Source organism: Balaenoptera acutorostrata, chromosome 10 (assembly GCF_949987535.1).
Source record: "Balaenoptera acutorostrata chromosome 10, mBalAcu1.1, whole genome shotgun sequence".
Classification (NCBI taxonomy): Eukaryota; Metazoa; Chordata; class Mammalia; order Artiodactyla; family Balaenopteridae; genus Balaenoptera; species Balaenoptera acutorostrata.
The window spans coordinates 74,896,194-74,911,393 of NC_080073.1; the positions used below are offsets into that span (position 1 = coordinate 74,896,194).

The 15,200-nt window shown below is 51.2% G+C and overlaps 1 protein-coding gene across 2 annotated transcripts in view; it reads left to right on the top strand.

Moving 5' to 3' along the window:
• The window catches only part of PTK7 (protein tyrosine kinase 7 (inactive)), a 60,276-nt gene extending 46,064 nt beyond the window's left edge, over positions 1-14,212 (top strand). For both annotated transcript variants that reach the window (XM_007197832.2, XM_057554462.1), the window contains exons 14-20: positions 658-861; positions 1,725-1,880; positions 2,510-2,742; positions 3,737-3,817; positions 11,578-11,729; positions 12,550-12,728; positions 13,220-14,212. In XM_007197832.2, coding sequence (XP_007197894.2) covers positions 658-861; positions 1,725-1,880; positions 2,510-2,742; positions 3,737-3,817; positions 11,578-11,729; positions 12,550-12,728; positions 13,220-13,380 — 1,166 coding nt within the window. In that variant the 3' untranslated portion in view covers positions 13,381-14,212. The remainder of the gene's footprint in view (positions 1-657; positions 862-1,724; positions 1,881-2,509; positions 2,743-3,736; positions 3,818-11,577; positions 11,730-12,549; positions 12,729-13,219) is intronic.
• Positions 14,213-15,200: the final 988 nt, after the last annotated feature.

Here is a 15,200-nt window from a genome sequence, read left to right on the forward strand (position 1 = left end):
TGGCACCTCTTTCTCCATGGGACCTGAGGCCACTGAAAGCCCCTAGACTAGAAGATCCCTTCTGCAAATACGTTTCTCTTTTTTTTAATTTTTTTTTTTTTTTGGCTGTGCCGCACATGAAAGATCTTAGTTCCCTGACCAGGGATTGAACCTATGCCCCCTGCAGTGGAAGCGCAGAGCCCTAACCACTGGACCGCCAGGGAAGTCCCTACCAATACATTTCTTGAAGAACCACTCTGTGCTGGGCGATGGCTGGGATTCTAAACCAAAAGTTCCCAGATGCAGCTCTTCAGAGCCTGACTCATGATGTCAAGTCACTAAGGAAGCTTGTTAACAAACAGTGTGGGTTTGTGGTGGGGCCAACAGGTGTGCTTCTTACTTGTGTCCCCGGCCTCGTGTCCGGATGCAGAGCCAGCTTGGGAATCACTGGCCTCAACTCCTGCAGAGCTCCCTCTGGCCTTGGTGGGGCCCTGAGGACCTGGCCCTTGTTGACGCCATTGATGGTGGTGACCCTCCCTGGGTCGCTCTGGCTTGGTCAGGCTATCAGGTGTCTGTCTGGGAGGTTGTCGTATGTGTGCAGTAGGGAGCGGCCAGTAGAGAAGTAGGGCTGGGCTTGCTTCAGCAGCCCCTGCTCACACCTATCTGTATGTCTCTCAGACAAACCGGTGCTGGAGGAGTCGGAGGGCCTGGGCAGCCCTCCACCTTACAAGATGATCCAGACTATCGGGCTGTCGGTGGGTGCCGCCGTGGCCTACATCATTGCCGTGCTGGGCCTCATGTTCTACTGCAAGAAGCGCTGCAAGGCCAAGCGGCTTCAGAAGCAGCCGGAGGGCGAAGAGCCAGAGATGGAGTGCCTCAATGGTGAGGGGCCCTGGAGGAGGGAGGCCGAGGAAGAGGGAGGCGGTGCTGTGCGCAGGTGCTGAGCGCCCTCCCGTGGCCACGGAGGACAGCGCTGTGGTGCTGGAGGGAACAGCTGGAGCCAGAGCAGAGCCACACCACCCGCCCTCCCCCCTTCCTCCCCCCCCCACCGCCGCCCCCCTGCCCCAATCCCAGCTGGAAGCCTGGAGTTGGCCGATTCCCTGGGCCTTGGCTTCTGTGCAACCTGGCTTACATCTTGCTCATTGGAGCCTCTTGGGCCCGCCTCCTACGTTTCCCTGCCTTCTCCCTGCAGTTCGAAACCACAGACATAATTTAAGGATGTGTGTTCATGTTTCTTTGTACACCTTGTCTCCCCCCATTAGTCTTTGAATTTCCCCAGGGGCGATCTGTCTGCCTGTTTCCCTCCTCCTGCCATTCTCTCCTCCGACTGGGGGCCCCCTGGGGACATTGCTGAGTCTCCCCTCTGAGTTCAGGAGTTCAGGAGCAGGGCCTGGGTTTCCCTTGTTGTGATTTTCCCTTTGTGCCTGTGGGAGACCCTATGAAAGCAAAAACCCTTATGTCACCATGCTGTCCAGGGACCAGTGACTCAGAGGAAACTTGTGCAGTTTGTTCCATTTCAGAAGTTGTAATCGGCTGTGTCAATAAGTGGTCATACCCTAAGGGATGCCTGTCTCCCTCGCCCCAGCCCCATCAGTTCATCAGTTGGATTGTGTGTGGATTTTGTGTGGGACCCCAGGATTGGACCCCTTTGGTAGAAGTGGGAGATTGTGGGAAAGAACTGCAGTCCCCATGGTGGCCAGAGTGTCAGGTCTTATCTTGACACCCTCCCTGCCCCTTCTTCCCAGGCGGGCCTCTGCAGAACGGACAGCCCTCAGCAGAGATCCAAGAGGAAGTGGCCTTGACCAGCTTGGGCTCCGGCTCCGCGGCCACCAACAAACGCCACAGCACAAGTGACAAGATGCACTTCCCTCGGGCCAGCCTGCAGCCCATCACCACACTGGGTGTGTTGCCTTGGCCATCATCACTCTTGCTTAACTACAGGCTCTGGTCTGTCTTGGGGCTGCGCTAGGGCTGGTGGCTCTGGAGTCCCTGAGGCCCAGAACATCAGAAATGGAGGGAGCTTTGGGGAGGCCCGGTCCAGTGTGTCCCCCGCCTGTTGTCCACACCCCACCTCCACAGATTTTGTCATTCCTGTGTATTATTCACTTGATATTTTCTTTAGATTGACTCTCCCTCACCTTTTAAAAAAAAATCTAACTAAAGTTAGCTTTGTTTTAGGAAGAACTGTGAGAAGTTACGGATCTGTGCTAGTTAAATGTTTTCTGAGCATAGGTTAGAATGTAGAACTAAGATCTGTTTATGGTGAATGACCTAAAATTCTCATACAGACCACCCTCTAGAAAATACTATTAGTCTGACCCCTTTATTTCACTGTTAGCGACTGCCAAGCCCAGGGCAGAAGGGGAAGTGGTTTGCTCAGGGTCACCCACACAGCTGGGGCCACCGCCTGGTCCAGGCGGGTGGAGCAGAGAGACTCCCTGCTGTGTGACACAGGCCCGGTGCCTCCCAAGTCAGGGGCTTTTCTCTGCTCGGGGGAAGGCTGCTGGCCGACTCAGACGTGTGCCCGCAGGGAAGAGCGAGTTTGGGGAGGTGTTCCTGGCAAAGGCGCAGGGCTTGGAGGAGGGGGTGCCAGAGACCCTGGTGCTTGTGAAGAGCCTGCAGAGCCGGGACGAGCAGCAGCAGCTGGACTTCCGGAGGGAGTTCGAGATGTTTGGGAAGCTGAACCACGCCAACGTGGTGCGGCTGCTGGGGCTGTGCCGGGAGGCCGAGCCCCACTACATGGTGCTGGAGTATGTGGACCTGGTATGCTGCTGGCCGGGGCCCTGCTTGTCTCGGGCTGGGCAGTGCTCTGACCTGGGGGGCGGGGGGCACCGTGGGAACCTGCTGTCGCCACCTTGAGATGCTCAGCCTCCTGTCCCTCCAGCTCTCCGACACCCGCCTTTCGTTGACCCGCACCCCGTCTGCCAGCCCCAGGTCTGGGGGTGGGGCCCAGGTTCTTCCGGCTTCTCCCTCTGCCCACTGCCTGGTTGCCTTCCAGGTCCTCTTCTCTGACTCTTGTTTTCTTTGGTTTGTTTTTTTTTTTTCCCTCCCCAGGGCTTGTCAGCCCTTGAGAATAAACACGTCAGAAACTGGCTTTCCTTCTTTCCCTGCAGCCCGTACCACTTGAGGGACAGTGTTAACCCCGCCACTAGCCTTCTCTTTCCACCCTGCTTGTCACGCCCAGCTCCACCCCTCACTCTTCATTCCCTGGCCCATCTAGGCCTAATCCCCTTGGTTCTCAAACTGCTGCTTGTCAAACTCCCCAGCTCGGGGGCAGGAAGGGGGCGGAGTGACCCTCGTCTTTCCGTTAGTGAGTGCTGATGAGCGCTTTGTGCATGTTTCTGCCGCTGGTGTCCCCTCTTTGTTATGTCTGGAGGGCACAGCCTTCCTGTCTGGGGTCCGTGAAGACCCTGTGAAGACAGAGGGTTGGGGGCTGTGGGGTTTTCCTCTCTTGGCTCCCTCAGGGCAGGGGCTTCCTCACCTGCCCATCTGGGGCCTCCCCTGAGGGTTGCAATGACCGTCCTCCTCCCTTTCCGACTGAGAGCTTCTAGGAGGCACTTCCTATAGTTTTTAATTCCCACTGGACTCTCCCCATTGGAGGGGGTCTGGGCTGGGGATTGGGCATTCAGGTCGGGGCTCCTCACCCCGCCCCCCCATCCCCCCCGGGGCGGGTACCTTGTGAGCACCTGCTGGGTTGGATGTTTTGGAGATACCAGCTGTACTCTTGACTTGACAGAGACGCTTGGCTTTTCCTCAGGGAGACCTCAAACAGTTCCTGAGGATTTCCAAGAGCAAGGATGAAAAGTTGAAGTCGCAGCCCCTCAGCACGAAGCAGAAGGTGAGGACGGGGGCGGGTCGAGGCCCCCAAGGTGGGCCAGGGCCCGGGACAGTTACCTAACAGAAGTGCACTGATTGAATGCAGCCTGTGGGCCAGGCCCCGTGTAAGTACCTACCTCAGTGATCACGGTGATCCTCTGCGATACATGTCGCTATCCGAGTTGTGGGTGAAGACGCCAAGGTTTAGTTAGAGAGATTAAGTGACTTGTCCCAGTCATGGAGCCTGTGAGTGGCTTTGTGTGGCCAAGTTGCCTTCGGGGAGAAGAGCTGCCCTTCACCTTGGCCGCTGGAGCAGGACGTCTGTTGCCTGCCTGGGACGCTGAGCTGGAGGAGCAGCAGGCAGCCTGGGCGTCTAGGGGCTTTCGGGGCTGGGCGTGGCCCTGAGCGTGTTTCCTCATCCTCCGCGTGTGAACTGGCCTCCTGACACGGTGCCCCTGCCTCCATCTCCGAGAATCCACAGGATTGTCTGCTATGGCTGTATATGGAAAGCCACAGGACAGGACGTGCTTCTCCAGCTGGGTGGGATGTCAGGACCCCAGAGCTAACAAATCAGGACACGCGTGGAGCCAGTGAATCTGGCATCATGGGCCCTTGGGGATGCAAAATTGAGACTGCCGCACGTCCTTGGGGCACTTAGGATCTAGTGGGAGAGCTTGGGTAAGTGAGTATGGCGTGTGCCTTACAGACTTCAGGTAAGACACAGAAAGCAAGTGAGAGACATAAAATAAGAGACGTTGAAGACGTCCATGTCCTTTAGGTGGACAGACAGTGTGGTTAACAAAGAAGGTCTCCTGGTAGAGAAAGCCATTCGAGTTCAAGTCTCAAGGACAAGAAGTAGGTGAATGGTGGGAAGAAGAGGAGTTTAGGTATGTTGCTTTGGCTGGGACAGGGGCGTAGGCAGGTGACAGGAGGTTATTTCCATCACGTGACCCAAGGGACTCTCTTTGGCTGAGAGTCGTCACCACTGTTGCTGAAGATCTCTCCACACCTTTTTGCCCAAGTGTCTTGAACTTGACGGGGAAAATTCAGTAAGTTGGGTTTCATACTCTCCAAGGACAATATTCTGCATTGGATGGTGGGGGGAAGGGCATTGCTTTAAAAAAAAAATTGTAGATTTATGGACCGTACCTCAGACTTAGGGCGGAATCTGTGAGAGTGGGGTCTGAGGATCCGCATTTTTTAAACAAGCTCTCCAGCTGATTCTTAAGCTCATTAAGGTTCAAGGAGCCCAGGAGTAGGATAGTGGCTTTGTAATGGTTTTGGTTAAAACCCCTGTAAGAAATGCATTTTAGGGCTTCCCTGGTGGCGCAGTGGTTAAGAATCCTCCTGCCAATGCAGGGGACATGGGTTTGTGCCCTGATCCGGGAAGATCCCACGTGCCACAGAGCAACTAAGCCCGTGTACCACAACTACTGAGCCTGCGCTCTAGAGCCCACGAGCCACAGCTACTGAAGCCCGTGTGCCTAGAGCCCGTGCTCCGCAACAAGAGAAGCCACCACAATGAGAAGCCCGAGCACCGCAACCAAGAGTGGCCCCTGCTCGCCGCAGCTAGAGAAATCCCGCACGCAGCAACGACGACTCCAACGCAGCCAAAAATAATAAATAAATAAAATAAATAAATTTATTTAAAAAAATGCATTTTACATCATGGCCCAGCAAACACACACACACACACACACACACACACACACACACACACACACACACGCAACTAAAATTAATCTTTCACAACCCTATATTTGATGCACTTAATATTTCCTATCCTATCCTTTCTTTTTTTTAACCCACTAAATTGGTTTTGAGACCCATATGAGTCTCGATCAGTAGTTTGAAAAACACTTCTTTTGGGGGATTCCATGAAAATGAAAATTCTTAGGAAAGCTATATTAAAATTTGTAGATGCTTTCTTGCGCTAATAATTTAGTGAGCTACCGTGCCACTTTATATTCCTAGGGTCCTGGGGGAATAGAAGGAGAAAACGCTCAGTTTTTAAAGGGAGGTGGAGTGGTAAGCAGGCTGCTTCCTGGCCAGCTAGAGCTGGAATGAGTGTGCCATGCCTGGACTGGGAGGAGCCTCGGGAGGATTCCAGGATAGCTGTGGGATCGTGATCGCAATCGAAGACACACGCCCTGGGCGCTGGCATAACTGTAGGTGGTGCTTGTTAGAGTAGCTGATAAGATGATGGAGATTTTGAAGTTTCAGCACTGTATCCTGTGATATCTCCATGGATCACCTGCAAGCTAACGATGGGACCAGGAGCAGGGGCAGCTTAGCACACCTGGTGGACAGTGCTTTGCTTTAAGCAGTCAGATGCCGGATGGGAAGCAGCAGCCTGTTTGGGAAGAGCAGGGAAGTGTCACGGTGGCTTAGCCAGAACTCGGGTGAGCCCCCAGGGTGTTAAAGTTGGAAAGGAGGGGTGGATCTGGTCTTTACCAAAGTGCAGGTGTTTATAACAGCATTTGAAAATTAATCCCCTGGCCATCTGAGGGCGCCTTGCCCAGCAGTAAGGAAACACTTAACTGGCTTGGGTTAACAGAATTCCCTTTTACTGTCCTCGCTTAGCCAGTATTTCCAGAAGCACTGCTTCTCTGGAAAGATAGCAAGTTAGTCACTGGGCCAAGACCTCTGTCTTCTGTTCCCATGACTAGCAGCAGATTGTTTAGCTTGTGAGCCAGAGCAGAGAGGGCAGGCTGAGGGGAAAGCCAAGTCTGATGAGGGCTTGTTACAAAAGCCTTTGTCTGCCCCTTACAGACAACCGGGCAAGGCTGGACAATGCCCTGGCGTTTTGAAGCCTGAAGTAGAGTGTGTCCATTTATAATGCCTTTTACCACCAGTGTCACTTGGGGCTTCCTGAGGATGGCAGCCTGGGAGCTCTTTTGGGAGCATGACCTCTCCTTTTCCTTGGAGATCCAGTGCCCGGCTCTGCACCCAGGGACGGCTCAGTAATCCCGGTGGACCTGTTCTCATTGGCTCATGCATTTGGTTGGAAGCTCTCCGGAGATTTTGTGGCTTCACTTTTGATAAAGAAAATACACCAAGAAGATGAGATTTCCCCTAACTCTTTGTTTTTTTTAATTTAATTTTTTTATTTATTTACTTATTTATGGCTGTGTTGGGTCTTCGTTTCTGTGGGAGAGCTTTCTCCAGTTGCGGCAAGTGGGGGCCACTCTTCATCACGGTGCACGGGCCTCTCATCACGGCCTCTCCTGTTGCGGAGCACAGACTCCAGACGCGCAGGCTCAGTAATTGTGGCTCACGGGCGCAGTTGCTCCGCGGCATGTGGGATCTTCCCAGACCAGGGCTCGAACCCGTGTCCCCTGCATTAGCAGGCAGACTCTCAACCACTGCGCCACCAGGGAAGCCCTCTCCTAACTCTTGGTAGTGGCCTGTGTTCAGCCTGTCTGCACATGCAGTGTCAGTTGATATATTGGATATGTAATGGTTGTGGTTGTGGATCAGTGCTGCCTAATAGAACTTCCCGAGGTGGTGGAAACATTCCATACCTGTGCTGTCCAGTGCAGTGGTCACCAGCCCCATGTGGCTACTGAGTACTTAGCATGTGGCTAGAGAGACGGAGAAGCTGAATTTTTTATTTTATTAAGTTTTAATTAACTTAAATAGCCACACAGGGCTAGGGGGCTACTGTTTTGGACAGCGCAGGTGTAAACCATTGTTTTTAAACTTTTTTTGACTGAGACACACAGTAGCAAAAAAAAAAAAAAGCACATTTTACATCACAATGCAACACAGATGTGCATATTTATTTATTTATTTTAAATATTCTAAAGTGTCACTTTTTTAAAATTAATTAATTTATTTTTGGCTGCGTTGGGTCTTTGTTGCTGCGTGTGGGCTTTCTCTAGTTGTGATGAGTGGTGGCTGCTCTTCATTGCAGTGCACGGGCTTCTCATTGCGGTGGCTTCTCTAGTTGCAGAGCACAGGCTGTAGGTGCGCAGGCTCCAGTAGTTGTGGCACGTGGGCTCAGTAGTTGTGGCTCGCGGGCTCTAGAGCGCAGGCTCAGTAGTTGTGGCGCACGGACTTAGTTGCTCCTCGGCACGTGGGATCTTCCCGGAGCAGGGCTTGAACTGTTGTCCCCTGCATTAGCAGGTGGATTCTTAACCACTGCGCCACCAGGGAAGTCCCAGACATGTATATTTAAAAAATGAAAAAGGTTCCGTGAATGATAGTTATCCTTACCACGTGTGATACACTCTGATATTTTCTATTCCTTTAAAAAAAGAAAATGCTGGTTAAGATTCACTAAATGGGTTTTATGCCATACTAGTAGGTTGTGACCACAATTAGCAAACCTCCAGTGGAGGCAGTGGGGCCTGCAGGGATCTCACTGGTCAGAGCACACAGACTGAGAAGATCTGTCTTTGAAGTGACCCCTCTCCCAGTGTTTGGACTCAGCTCCTCTCCTGGCCTTTCTGTGACCCTGGGAGCCAGGCTGGTGAAGCTGCTCGGAGCCAGCCAGCGATGCCAAAGGGCCAGTCCACAGCCAGCACCCCACCCCTGGGGTCACTGATGGCAGACAGCCCTTCCTGTGCCCCCATCCACAGTGAGGTGACCCAGGAAAGGCGGCTGCAGTGTTGAGGAAAGAGCCAGGCTTTGGCATTTGGCTGGGACTGTGGGCAAAGCTGAGGAGGAGCCCACCTCACAGAGAGCAAGCAGGGGAGCAGCTAGCCTGGCTCAGGGCCTGGGCACACAGTAGGTGCACAACAAGTGTTCCCACCCCCTTCTCTCTGACTGGGTGGTCTCCTTCTTGCCCTGGGTAATGTGGGAGCAGCCCTTCTACCACTCACATTCACCTTTGTTCCTTTCTGAACTTCAGGGACATAGAATCAGATAAACCATAATCTTGGTTAATCTGTGACATACTGTCATTGGTCCACACACAGGCTGCTTTTACTTAGTTATTGTTATTTTTTTAATGTGTTTATTGGCGTGTGTATGTATGTGTGTATGTTTGTTTCATTTTGATATTTCAAACTTAAAAGACTATAAGAATAGTTCAAGGAGCTCCTACAAACCCTTTATCCAGATTCAATTGTTTACATTTTGCCCCATTTGCTTTATTATTCTCTGTGTCTGTATATTATTATTTTTATGCACTTTTCTGAACGATTGGAGGTAAGTTAGAGGCCAACTTTTGACCTTTTGCAATCATATGTGTGGCAAATGATACCTTGTCGGGTCTTGATTAGTATTCTCTTGATCACCCATGATACTGGTCATTGTCCACGTTTGTCTCTCCGTGATTGCGTATGTGGTGGGTGGCTTCTCCCTTATGGATCCTGAAAAGTGAGTCTGTGTGCTGGAAGAAATACACAGCTGGCCAGGAACTTGTTAAATAACCTTCCACGCGGACCTCTTTGCATTTCTGTCTGTCTTGTTTTTATACACAAAGAAATGCTACATGTCCTGTGTCCCTTGGTGTTGCTCCCAAGGTTTGGATAAGGTGACAGAGGCATAGGGACCATTGGTTTTTACAAGCACTCTCCTGGTGCTCTGATTTTACCTCTGTTTGGCATGGCTCACCTTCCCCCAATTGGTGGCACCCTTCTGCAGGTACAATTCTGACCTCCCTTGTAGACTGCCCTCTCACCAGGAGCCCAGTCTTGCCATCCCTGTTATATTCCGTCAGCACCCAGTTGTATGTGGTGTATAGTAGATGCTCAATTGATATTCGTTCAGTGCATTGGTGTATATTTTTAAAATGTTAATATTTCTTAATTATAATTACATTTAATATGTTATATAATGTATTATATGTAATACATTCACACGGCTCAAAAACTTTTAAAAGGTATCAGTGAAAAATCTTCCCAACTCTCTTACACTTTGGAAAATAGTTTTGCATTATTTTGTAATGCTAGAGCTAGTCACAGTCCATGACCCCACACTGCTGGGTCTTAGTTGTGGCCGGTGGGCTCCTTAATTGTGGCTTGTGGGCTCCTTAGTTGCGGCTCGCCAGCTCCTTAGTTGCGGCACGTGGGCTCCTTAGTTGTGGCATGTGAACTCTTAGTTGCGGCATGCATGTAGGATCTAGTTCCCTGACCAGGGATCGAACCCGGCCCCCTGCATTGGGAGCTTGGAGTCTAACCACTGTGTCAGCAGGGAAGTACCCAGCACTGTTCTTTTTTCTTTTTTTTTTTTTTTTTAATTTTATTTTTGGCTGCATTGGGTCTTCGTTGCTGCACGCGGGCTTTTCTCTGTTTGTGGCGAGCGGGGGCTACTCTTCGTTGCGGTGCATGGGCTTCTCATTGTGGTGGGTTCTCTTGTTGTGGAGCATGGGCTCTAGGCGTGCGGGCTTCAGTAGTTGTGGCACGTGGGCTCGGTAGTTGCCCAGCACTGTTCTTTTTTTTTTAAAAAATTAATAGCTACTTTATTTATTTATTTATTTTTAGCTGTGTTGGGTCTTCGTTTCGTGCAAGGGCTTTCTCTAGTTGCGGCAAGCGGGGGCCACCCTTTCATCGTGGTGCGGGGGCCACTCTTCATCGCGGTGCGCGGGCCTCTCACTATCGCGGCCCCTCCCGTTGTGGGGGCACAGGCTCCAGACGCGCAGGCTCAGCAGTTGTGGCTCACGGGCCCAGTTGCTCCACGGCATGTGGGATCTTCCCAGACCAGGGCTCGAACCCGCGTCCCCTGCATTAGCAGGCAGATTCTCAACCACTGCGCCACCAGGGAAGCCCCCAGCACTGTTCTTAATAGCGAAAATCTGGCAGGGGGTGGGGGAAACAAATTTCCACCGACATTAGAAGGAATAAATTATGATGTGTTTATGATGAAAAAGAACTCAGTACAATGATATCCCAAAAAAAGGATGAACCTTGCAATGTTAAGTGAAAGAATCAAGGCACAAAGGAATATACATATTTGTATGCTTGCAGCCTTATCTGGTTCTAAAACAGGCAAAATGGAATTGTATTGTTTGTTTAGGAACATATGCATAAGCAGTAAAACTGTAAAGAACAGACAAGACATTATTTTCATAGAAGTCAGGATAGTGATTACCTCTTGAGGAGAGAGGAGAATTTGTGATGGGGAAGGAGCCAGTGGGGGGCTTCTGGGGGCCTATCATTGGTTTGTTTTTTTTTAACTTGGTGACTGTTAGCTGGGTGTGGGCGTTATATGTTATTCGTGAAAGTAGACATATATTTTATGAGCTTTTCTATATGTAGTTCACACCAAAAATATAAACCAAAAGTTTCCCTACCTTTTCTCTCTGGTCTCCAGCTACCCTTCTCAGAGGCAACCAGTGTGTGTGTGTGTGTGTGTGTGTATCTATCTACTTTCGCTCACACATATATTTTATATATAGATATATATGATTGTTTATTTTGTTTTTTATGAAATGCAACTAGTAGAAAATATGTAACTTTGAAGTAAAAAAAAAAAAAAAAAGAGGAGCAACCCCTAAAGATGTGAGCTATACTTATTGCCCAGTTATTTTTCACTCAGCAGGTGGTCACTATGTGTTCTCCCCACCCCACCTGCCACTCACTTAATCTAGCACCTGCTGTGCATGGGCGTGGGGCCGAAAACTTTATTTCATTCAATTCAGTTCTCCAACAACCCAGGAGGGCAGGTCCTGTTATTCCCATTTTACAGAGACGGGAACAGGCTATTGTGCCTTTGTTTTGGGGCTTCCTTCAGCATCACATTACTGGTGCTGAGACCCCACCAAGAGCTGTGTCAAGGGCGGTCCGTTGATACCCCAGTCCTGATCTGCTCTGACAGCCCCCTTTCTCGTTCCAGGTGGCTCTGTGTACCCAAGTGGCCCTGGGAATGGAGCACCTGTCCAACAACCGCTTTGTGCACAAGGACCTGGCCGCTCGAAACTGCCTGGTCAGCGCTCAGAGACAGGTGAAGGTGTCGGCCCTGGGGCTCAGCAAGGACGTGTACAACAGGTAGGGGGCACAGGTGGGGTGGGCGAGGGGCAGAGGGCAGACACAGATGGTGGGAGATGGGAAAGGGCTTAGTCCAAAGCTGGAGGCCCCGGGAGGGGCAGAACCTTCCCACCCTCTCCCAAGGGTGCAGTAGGCATCCCAGCCAGTGGACCACAGCTCCCTGATCTTACACATTTTCTCTAGTGATTAAAAAAAAATTATAAACCTTTTTCAAAAGTAACTAGTCAGACTTTATATAGTTTTATATAGAATTTAACTATTCATATGGTTCCCTCTGTAACTTCCTGAATTCAGTAATTATTATTTTTAAGGCTAAGACTTAAAGCTTAGCGCCCATAGCCAGAGATCGCGCTGGAATATACATTACCTAGTGCCTCCGGGAACTTCCCCTCGAGTCATCCCAGTTCTGACTCACCCTGGTTTGTCTGACTGTTGCTTTAGTCATGATTGGTTTCTCACTAGTAAAGCCCTTTAAGATTTCTTTCCATTTAACGTGTTCATTTTTCACACTTTTAAACTAGTATAGAAAGTATGTATGATTATTAGCTTTTAAATATTGACATTAGGCGAAGTCTGATTCTTAAGGGAATTTTTTAACTGTCAGACCCCATGTGGATGCCTCCAGATTTCATCCAGTATACAACCCTCCCCCACCCCACCCCTTGCTAAGCAAAAATGTTTCCAATTTCCCGGAATGCCTTGATACAGAAAATCTGGGCTGTAGCTTGGGTATGAGACCCAGACCTGGGGTGAGGTTGGGATCCCAGGCTGTGCCCCTCATCCCCCCACCGCCATGCCTGTGTGTCCTCTTGTCCCGCAGTGAGTACTACCACTTCCGCCAGGCCTGGGTGCCGCTGCGCTGGATGTCCCCTGAGGCCATCCTAGAGGGCGACTTCTCCACCAAGTCTGATGTCTGGGCCTTCGGCGTGCTGATGTGGGAAGTGTTCACCCACGGGGAAATGCCCCATGGTGGGCAGGCAGATGATGAAGTGCTGGCAGGTAGGCAGCTCTATTTCCGAGAGACAATTCCAGATGTTCTCTAGGTGGAGAGCTTGCTCAGGGTCCCGGGGCCAGTTCAGCTCCCCCACCCCTCTCAGGGCTGGTATCAGCACATACATGGATACGGCCACTCCACTTGTTAGATTACCGAAATACCTTCATACTGGTTGGTAAATAGCCCTTGTTCCCAGCGTTCACTCTAGCTACTCTGGTGCCTGCCTATTGATCCCACTTCAGCCCCTGTTCATTGGCTGCTTCTTGTGCTGCTTGGACCCTGCCCCCTCCAGCCAGAGAGAGCTGGGGCCAGGGGAGTCCTCCCCTTTGTTTGCAAGATGCTTTCTATAAGCTCCTTGAATCCTTGCTCACCCACACTGGCCAGCATCCCTCAGAGTCTCCCCCACGTGGTTGCCTGTGGGAACTGCAGGCTCCACAGAGTATTGGACAGGCGGTTAAATATTTTGACTAACCCTCTTCACACCGTCTTTCTGCAGACTTGCAGGCTGGGAAGGCCAGACTCCCGCAGCCTGAGGGCTGCCCTTCCAAGCTCTACCGGCTGATGCAGCGCTGCTGGGCCCTCAGCCCCAAGGACCGGCCCTCCTTCAGCGAGATCGCCAACACCCTGGGAGACAGCCCCGCGGATAACAAGCCGTGAGGAGGGAGCCCAGGCAGGCTGTGCCTCAGGATGGTGTGGGCAGGGGAGGACCTCCTGAGGGGTGCCCACAGCATGATGGGCAAGATCCTGGTCCTCTTGGGCCCTAGGGGCCCCGCCCGGGCACCACAGGCACTGCTGAGGTCAGGCAGGGCCTGGGCTTTCTTCCTCTTCCTCACCCTCAGCCCTTGGGGAGGCTGATTTGGACCCAGACTGGGTGACTGGGGCTTTGGGCTGGGCAGCTTTCTCTGCCACCCCTTCCCCCATCAGGGACAGTGTGGGTGCCTCAGGTAACCCCAATTTCTGGCCTGGGTCTCCTCCCCTCCACCAGGTCCAGTTCTGCCACTCACCTGCCAACTTCCTTGGGGGAGGGCTAGGCTGGAGGTGAGCTGGCTTCAAGGGGAGTTCCTTAATATACTCAAGTCCTGGATTGTTCTGGCCCCTGGGGACCACTTTGGGGTCTGCACTAGGATCATGGAGGACCCAGCCAGCGAGTCCCCCCCTCCCTCCATGGACATGTGCACGCTGACCCAGACCTGCGCCTCCTCCCCACCCTTCTCTCCTTTTCTCATCCTAAGTGCCTGGCAGATGAAGGAGTTTTCAGGAGCTTTTGACACTATATAACCCGCCCTTTTTGTATGCACCGTGGGCGGCTTTTGTATGTAATTGCAGCGTGGGGTGGGAGGGCATGGGACGCAGGGGTGGGTCCTGGAGGAGATGGGACAGTGGGCCACCCCTGCCTCACACCTTTATTGTTGTTGTTGTTGTTTGTTTGTTTGTTTTGGTTTTTTTTTACACTCGCTGCTCTCAATAAAGAAGCCTTTTTTACAACCTGCTTCTGATGCTCATTCCCTACTTTTTGCCCATAAATGATGTGCCTTCTTCCCTTGCTTATCAGAAGGGGCCGTGTGCCTTCCCGGAGTCTTGGGGGGTGCTTCGGCAGGGATAACTGGCAGACATTGGTCCTTCTCTCTGGTTTGTGGAGCAGTTGAATACTTTTTTTTTTTTTGGCCACACTGCGTGGCTTGCAGGGTCTTAGTTCCCCAACCAGGGATTGAATCCGGGCCACAGCAGTGAAAACATGGAGTCCTAACCACTGGACTGCCAGGGAGTTTCCTCCTGGGGCTGTTGAGAATATGGGCTCAGAGGAGGTGAGGCCACCTCTTGTTCATGTGACCCTGTGTTGCTCTTTGAGGCCAACTAATTATTCTCTGCTGGCTGGCCTGGTACTCACGCTCAGGTATTGAGCATAGAAGTGTGAAGAGGGAACTAGTTAGAGTGGGATTGGAGAAGGAGTTAGTGACAGATTCAGGTCTCTGAATCCCTTTAAGACTCTAGGAAGGTGATGGAGGAGATAGGACTGAGCAGAGATGCGCTTAATGCCTCACTGCTCCAGGGCTTTCAGCCCTCAGCTGGTTTGATTCCTGCCTCTTCATTACCTAGACCTTGTGTCATCAGTTACACTCTACCATATCGTAACTTCAGCATGGTTCCCCATCCTAAAGAGATAAGTCCTGACCTCTGGAATTGCTCTAGTTCCTTCTGTTCCTCACCAAATTTCTCAGTAATGAAAAGAACAGCTAATATTTATTAAATACTTGCTCTGTACCAGTCACTTTGCTAAGCACTTAACATGCATTATCTTATTGAACTTCTGTGACCACTCTGTTAGCCAGATATTATTGTTCCCATTTCACAGATTAGGGAACCAAGGCTCAGGGAGGTCAGGTAGTTTCCCTAAGGTTGCACAAATGGTAAGTGAGCCACTGTTGTAGATATACAGTGTGGTACATCCCTCAGGTGTGTTGGAGTGTAAAAAAACA